The sequence below is a fragment of the Numida meleagris genome, chromosome 32 (assembly GCF_002078875.1).
Source record: "Numida meleagris isolate 19003 breed g44 Domestic line chromosome 32, NumMel1.0, whole genome shotgun sequence".
NCBI classification, from domain to species: domain Eukaryota; kingdom Metazoa; phylum Chordata; class Aves; order Galliformes; family Numididae; genus Numida; species Numida meleagris.
The window spans coordinates 929,109-935,062 of record NC_034437.1 but is presented as its reverse complement, the minus strand read 5'-3'; the positions used below and the strand labels follow the sequence as shown (position 1 = coordinate 935,062).

Sequence of the window (5,954 nt, the reverse complement as noted above, 5' to 3'; positions counted from 1 at the left end):
GATGCTTCTTTCCTTGGCGGTACTGAGTTCGGGGCTCAGTACTTCACGCCCGAAGATTTCACCGTTGTGGTGGTGACACATCTCCGGACTGAGGACGCTCCCGCAGGAATGAAGGTGGCACCTCCGGAGCCACACATCCTCCCACTCCCGGAGGAGAAGCCCCCACTGTACACTCCTCCTCCCACCCCACAGCTGCCCCCGATGATGCTTCCTCCTCCAACTGTGCACACTCCTCCTCCCATGCCACTGCCGGCACCAAAACCTCCAGCTCTGCCTCCAGCAATGGTAGTTCTGCCGACCACAGCTGCAAGAGAAGGACAGGATCGCTGTGTGTCAAGGGGCAAAAACATGGGAGAAATCATTGTGCAAATAGGACGCATGGCTACTTACAGACATTGACATTGGATGGGTTGTCTCCGCAGAGCCTACGCAGGGAAAGGAACACAAGATGTCAATGCAATTCAACACAGAGCTCTTCAGTGCAGCTGCCAAGCTGCTTCATTGATTTCCTCTTTATGGTGCCCGTTAGTAACACTGGGACACAGTCCCTGTGAGCACCTCATTTATATTTTAAAAACAAAAACTTGGGGAAAAATTAGAGTAAATCAGACCCTAACTCAGTGGACAGAGAGATGATGAATGCCCATCCCAAGGAGAGTCGCTACCTTGGCCAGGGTAGGACAGAGTCAGGTCTCACCTGTTCTCCTCTCCCTCCAGCAGCTTCCTGTACATGGCAATCTCCACATCCAGGGCAATCTTGATGTTCAGCAGCTCCTGGTACTCCTTCAGCAGGCGAGCCAGCTCCTCCTTGTCCTTGCTCAGAGCACATTCCAGCTCCTCCAGTTTCCTCCTGGCATCCTTCAGGGCCATCTCACCCCGCTCCTCAGCCTCAGCAATAGCTGCCTGCAGCTGCTGGTTCTGAGGAAGGACAAGGGCACTCCTTCAGATCACGTTTTGTCCCCTACCACCAGTCCTCAAACCCATACTGAAGGGGTCAAGGATGAAAGACAATGCTCTACAAAGGTAGTATTTGTAGCTAAAGAAGACAGTTTTGTCCCACAGTCTAAAGCCAACATTTGAGCCTGATTCTGGTATCTAGAGAGACACCACACATCCCTACCTGCTTCTTCACATTCTCAATTTCAGTTCGCAGCCGCTGGACATTCCTGGTCAGCTCCTGGATCTCAATCTTGGTGTTGCGCAGGCTGTCCCCGTGCCTTCCAGCAGTGCTCTGCAGCTCCTCGTACTGATGGCACACACATAGAAAACCCTCCATGAAACAACATACCCAGGACACAAAACTCCCCTTGCCCCACGGCACGTAGGTAGCCAGCAGCAAGGGGCCATCCCAGCTGCCACGGCTCTCCCCAGCTTACCCGGCTCTGGTACCAAGCCTCAGCTTCTGCCCGGCTGTTCTGGGCAATCTGCTCGTACTGGCGTCTGACTTCCTCGATGATGCTGTCCATGTCCAGATGCCGGTTGTTGTCCATAGACACCACCACGGACAAGTCCCGGCTGATTGTCTGCATCTGAGACAGTTCCTGCAACCAACACAGGAACAAACCTGAGCACGGGAGCAGAGGAGCCCAAGGGATGCTCCACACACATCCCCATGGGCGCTCGTCCACCTGCAGGATCCTGAGCCACAGCTCCTCTCCTCACCCTCAATCCAGCCCAGCCCAGGGAAGGCTCCTACCTCTTCATAGATGCACCTGAGGAAGCTGATCTCATCAGTCAGGGCTCCCACCTTGGCTTCCAACTCCACCTTGGTCATGTAGGCACAGTCTACATCCTACAGGAAAGATCACACTGTCGAACCATGCCTTCTTCCCACCCTACGAACTGCCAGCAGACCATGCCTCTCTCCAGAGGCTGCCTATCCCACAGCTGCCTCCTCCCAGCCCCCTGTCAACCTGTCCCCTGCACTCACCTTCTTCAGCACCACAAATTCATTCTCAGCAGCGGTGCGCCTGTTGATCTCTTCCTCGTACCTGTGGAAGAGGACAAGCCAGATGAGTCTCCTGCACCGCTCATCACGCAGTGGTGGAACCCCCTCTTTCCTCCACAGAACCCCTCTCCCACTTCTGGAGATCTCCCGAGCAATGGGCAGATGTTGGAGACCTGCACGCTGCCCCAGCTCCCCTGCCTTTCTGCTCACTCCATCTCGGCACTTACTTGGTTTTGTACTCCTCAACATATTGGCGCATGTTCTGCAGTTCGGATTCCAGCTCTCCCCTCTGTCCCAAGAGAGACTCCAACCTCCTCCTCAGGTTCTGGATGTAATTCTCAAAGATGACGTCCAGGTTCTTCCTGGGTCCCGAGGGCCCTTGCTGCTGCAGGAGCTCCCACTTGGTGGAGAGAACCTTGTTCTGCTGCTCCAGGAAGCGCACCTGAAAGCCCACAGAGGGTTGTGTGAGACCTTCACCTTGGCATCCTGGGAGACATCACTCTCCTCGGGCCTCTTGCTCCTTTTGGAGGCCAAGGGAATCGTTTCTCAAATGTTGAACAGGGCCATGACTTTTAAAGCCTGTTTTCTGAGAGAGTTTCCTCCCTTCTTTCACCTCCTTTACTTCAATTATTCATTAATTTGACTTTTTTTCTACTATGTTTTTTCTCTTTTCTTAAACACCTATAAGAATATTTAGGTTCCAGATTAACAGACCACTTCTATTTCCAACTGCAAATTTTGACAAGAATTAATTTGCTGAAGTATTAGATCTTCAATTTTTTGCATTCTAGTGAACGAAGTCTCATGTTCCGCTATATCAGAGAACATTCATTGCAGAAAATACATGAAGCATTTCTGTTCAGTATTCTCTCAGTGCAGAGAACCCAAATTACGTTGATCTGTATTGAATCAAATTAAGGAACTGCCAATTATTCATTGAAAATTCATTCCTACACTTCATGTTCATTGAGAAGAAAGAGGACTGACTTGATGAACTGCTCAGGGTAATTGAGTACACTGTGATCAGTTTGGCCCGACTCCCCAGAGAAGGATAGAGATGAAAAGTAAGAAAGGATCTGAATCAAACTGAATTGGTAAAAAAAAGACCTTTTGTCTCCCTGGAGATGTAAAATGTTCACATTTCCCTAGGAGGACTCAATGAGAAGAACAATGCCCACTTTCCAGACCTTCCGTCATGGAGAAGCATGATATTTCCCCGTTCCCAGCCCTGTAGAGTTCCCCAGAGTCCCCATTCCCAAACGGCTGTGGTTTCAGCCTCTCACCTTGTCAATGAAGGAGGCAAACTGGTTGTTAAGGGTCTTGATCTGCTCCTTCTCCTGGCACTTCACTTGTTGGATCTGAGGGTCAATGTCAACATGGACCGGCCGCAGGAGGGTTGGGTCAACCTGCACTGGTTGGATGCCTCCAGGGAACCCAGGGCCACCTCTCACAGGGCCACCAAAGCTGCCTACTCCTCCACCAATTACACCTCCTCCAATGCTGCCAAATCCTCCTCCATAGCCTCCACTGAGACCAACAATTCTACATCCGTATCCACCGCCATAAGAGCCACCCATGGAAATCCTTCCGCTGCCACCCATGTTATGGAGGCTCCTGCTGCTAAAACCTCCACAGCGTCCGCCGCCTCCAGTTCCCCGGGATGTGGAGAAGGAGCTGTAGCTGATCCTGCTTCTGCCCCCACTTCCTCCAAAGCCACCACCAACGGCAGAGCAAGAGCTGTAGCCCCTTCTGCTGCCTCCTCCAAAGCTTCTGCAGACAGACTGCCGAGACATGGCTGCTTCTTCCAAGTGGAGTTGAGCAGAGTAGGAAGACCAACGGAGCTGTGCTGCTGAGGATGGATGCGGAGAGAAGCGTGCACAGTCTTCTCTGGCTCCACAGCTCCAGGCATTCCCTTTTATCTGTTTCTGGAGGTGGGCTGGGTCTACATGGGTGTGAAGAGGAAACAAATTTACTGTCTTCATCAGCTTGGTGCGGTTAACAGATTTTTGCCAAATTGTTGACTCCACCCAGAAATACGCTTTGCGATGCAGAAGAGAATAAAAGAGCAAGAGCATTGGAACAGGACTCAGTGAGTAAGTGGACTCTCATATCTTTGTGTCATCTGGAAAAATAGGTTTTACAGCAATGTAGTCATGTTCTTCCCTCCCACCTTTCCATCCATTCTTAACAGTTTCTCAGTTTATCTGGATTCAGATCTCTTGCACTGAGGCTCAGTGTCAGACAAGCATTTTGGTGGAAATCAGCAAGAGTGAGACTTTCACAATTCCCCCAAGCACACCCTGAATCTCCTACTTATGTGGAAAACTGCTGATGGTTTTCCAAGAAGCAGTTTCGTGGTGTAAAGCAGGAATACCACACATTAACATTTAACAATGGTCAGCATTTCTTTATTATCCAGAGAGGAGGTGCTTAGTTCTTCTCCAAAGAGCAGGCTAATCCCCATTGCTGAGGATGGGAGTGCCTTCTCCAGGGAAAAATTCCCGGAGAACATTTCTCCCAGCACCTGAGGTAGCTGAGTACCGAGGCTCTGAGAACCAGAGCAGAAGGAAGAAGAGAACTGGGATGGCCAAGCTCCTTCCTTCTGCTTTTCTGATGGGCACAAGGACTGCTGAACCTGTGGAGGAATGGAAGGACACTTCTGATGCTGCAAGTGGTAATGATGACTGAAGGAAGAAATGTAGAAGAAAAGTACAGGCAGGGAAAACCATGACATGAGAAAGTAGTATTTTTGACGTAAGTTGGTAGACAAAGGATCAGGTTGAGATTATCATATTTGATCATTCCTAAATAAGGGGCAACTAGAAGGCTGAAGAAGCACTGATGCCTTCAGAAGTAGTTAGAGGTACGGTATGGTGATGTATATGATGTGTGTTTCGAGAGCTATGGCAAAGACACTGAAGAACATATGGATCTTTGTGGGAAGACTAAATTTAGTTTAGAGAAATGTATCTTTCAGACACAAGCATCTGCTTCAAGGTATCTGGCTCTGAAATTGGAAATTTATCTGATAGACATTGTGCAGATGCCTTCTGGGTATCATTTTAGTTATGAGTATAAATGCTAAGAAAAACAAAATTCCTAATGCTTAACCCCAAAAAAATCAATAAATGTCAAAGGAAATACATTATGCAGCACTCTGAGCATTTCAGTCATCCAAAAATATACTATATTTATGCTTCCAAATTGGAGTAATCATTATATGTTTGAACTTTCAGGATCTCCCTTAATACTTGGGCAACAAAGTGCTGTTTGAAAATATCACAGGTATCAACCGTCAGCCACAGACACTTCAAAGCCTTGGGAAAATCAGCCCACTGAGGAGCTACAGGAATCAGAGCCATAAATGCCTTTGAACGTCACTGGGAGGGAGGATGCTTGGCACCAATGTCTTCACGCAACGGGACACGGAAGAGTGGGAAATGTCATATCAAAGGGACTCCAGCAATGTTGGCCAGGGGTTCTCCAGGTGTCTGCAGCTTGCCCAACGCCACAGGCTGCATCTGGAGAACGGGCACCATCCCAACACTGGGACAGGGACCCTTTGCCTTCCAAGAGAATGGTCTTGTTCCTTCGTTGGTGTCCCCAGGATAGATAAGGACAATCCCAGAGAAATGAAGGGGAGCTCAGGGTTCTGTTGGACAAAAGCGGGTTGTATCTGCTCATGGCCTCCCTCCACATCACCAAAAGTCACTGGGAGATGCTTTTCTCGGGAGGCAGCACGAGCGGCTTGTGACATCCCACACGGCAGCTCCACAACTGGAGGAAATGTGCTCAGTCAGCCAAATGCCTGGGTGCTGACCATGCTCAGCTCATACAGATAAGACGCCCAGATTGAGTCACTCTGACGTCTCCAGACAAGATGGGAAGATTATAGCAGAGCTGGAGTCGCATCAGCCTCCTCCAGGTGAAACTCGATAAGCAGCCTGGGCTCCAACAATCCCTTCAGATCTCTTACACAAGGAGCCGCGCACAGCACAATCAGCCA

General features: G+C 49.6%; 1 protein-coding gene across 1 annotated transcript; it reads right to left on the bottom strand.

Annotated features, from left to right (window-relative positions):
- Positions 1–3,741, bottom strand: LOC110389174 (keratin, type II cytoskeletal 6C-like). The gene is made up of 9 exons (XM_021379144.1): positions 3,232–3,741; positions 2,176–2,390; positions 1,931–1,991; positions 1,697–1,792; positions 1,377–1,541; positions 1,121–1,246; positions 698–918; positions 391–425; positions 1–304 (listed from the first exon to the last, which is right to left on the bottom strand). The coding sequence occupies exons 1-9, from the start codon at positions 3,739–3,741 to the stop codon at positions 36–38; spliced, it is 1,698 nt and encodes a 565-aa protein (XP_021234819.1). The 3' UTR covers positions 1–35.

Coding starts and splice junctions, on each gene's coding strand:
- LOC110389174 (XM_021379144.1), bottom strand. CDS start 3,741: ATGTCTCGGCAGTCTGTCTGCAGAAGCTTTGGAGGAGGCAGCAGAAGG. Junction 1,992..2,175: donor GTTGAGGAGTACAAAACCAA/GTAAGTGCCGAG, acceptor CCTCTTCCACAG/GTACGAGGAAGAGATCAACA. Junction 919..1,120: donor TTGAGAATGTGAAGAAGCAG/GTAGGGATGTGT, acceptor GTCCTTCCTCAG/AACCAGCAGCTGCAGGCAGC.